The sequence below is a fragment of the Priapulus caudatus genome, unplaced genomic scaffold (genome assembly GCF_000485595.1).
Source record: "Priapulus caudatus unplaced genomic scaffold, Priapulus_caudatus-5.0.1 Scaffold291, whole genome shotgun sequence".
Taxonomy (NCBI): domain Eukaryota; kingdom Metazoa; phylum Priapulida; class Priapulimorpha; order Priapulimorphida; family Priapulidae; genus Priapulus; species Priapulus caudatus.
The window spans coordinates 160,956-162,052 of record NW_014577352.1 but is presented as its reverse complement, the minus strand read 5'-3'; the positions used below and the strand labels follow the sequence as shown (position 1 = coordinate 162,052).

The following is a 1,097-nucleotide window of genomic DNA, read 5'->3' as shown; positions in this document are numbered from 1 at the left end:
GTCTTTACACTTTACATTCACATCAGTGTCGGTCTTTACACTTTACATTCACATCAGTGTCGGTCTTTACACTTTACATTCACATCAGTGTCGGTCTTTACACTTTACATTCACATCAGTGTCGGTCTTTACACTTTACATTCACATCAGTGTCGGTCTTTACACTTTATAGTAGACGCATAAATGACGAAGTTCGAATGTAGCTGTCGGTTGCTACTATCAAAATGTACTCGCTAATTCTTTTCGTTTCTTTCCATCAGGATCACTAGCAGATCATTATTTAGTTTAGTGAATACATTATTAAATTATAAGTTGTTAATATTAATTATAATAAAATTAATAACGATTACTTACTAAGTGAACGAATTATTGGATCAATTATTCATTGAGACTGGATGAATATGAGTTGAGAACGACATTGGGGTGTTTATAAAATGCGCTTGCGTTGAGGGGATCTCACCTCGTTGACACAGTCGAGGTTGGAAATGATGTTTAGTCGCACTTCTGGGCACTCATCCTTCAGCTGGGCAAGGAACAGCGGCAGCAGATGCTCGATGGTGCTGCAAAAACACAACACACGTGCCACAAGTCACGGCAAAACACCTCACCGATCGTACCGATGGTAACCCAGGCCACGCTGCTTGCATGTATTAATCAGGTATTTATTAGTGCAAAGCAATCCATCAATTGCGAGAATTTTTTTGAGGATTACATGATTTTACATAGCATACTCTGACTGAGAGGCACATAAATAAGAAGCATAAGTGTAAAGAGCGCGTATATACGCGTGTGTTCTCAGCTAACATGCACATGTCTATTTACATGGCTGACACACCAAAACCTTGTCGGATGAGAAATTTTTAAAACATCGGGGAATTCAACTTCAGCACAATGCAGATTAAACTGGTTGATGTATACACAGTGATCCATCACCTCCTCCACGAAAATTCCTGAGCAATGATTGAAGATCACTGCGAACAAGAAATCCTGCATTATAACGTTACGTACTTATCCTTTCCCAGGATTGGTGACAGCCCCATGACGACAGACGCGAGAGCCGACTTCACGTGCTGATTGGCGTCGGACACGAGTTCCTT

The 1,097-nt window shown here is 40.6% G+C and overlaps 1 protein-coding gene across 1 annotated transcript in view; it reads right to left on the bottom strand.

Annotated features, from left to right (window-relative positions):
* Positions 1-1,097, bottom strand: part of LOC106808636 (serine/threonine-protein phosphatase 2A 65 kDa regulatory subunit A alpha isoform-like) — a gene marked incomplete in the record, with an annotated part of 9,733 nt that overhangs the window by 3,931 nt on the left and 4,705 nt on the right. The window contains 2 exon segments of the mRNA XM_014811440.1: positions 461-560; positions 1,009-1,097. Of these exon segments, the coding sequence (XP_014666926.1) occupies positions 461-560; positions 1,009-1,097 (189 nt within the window).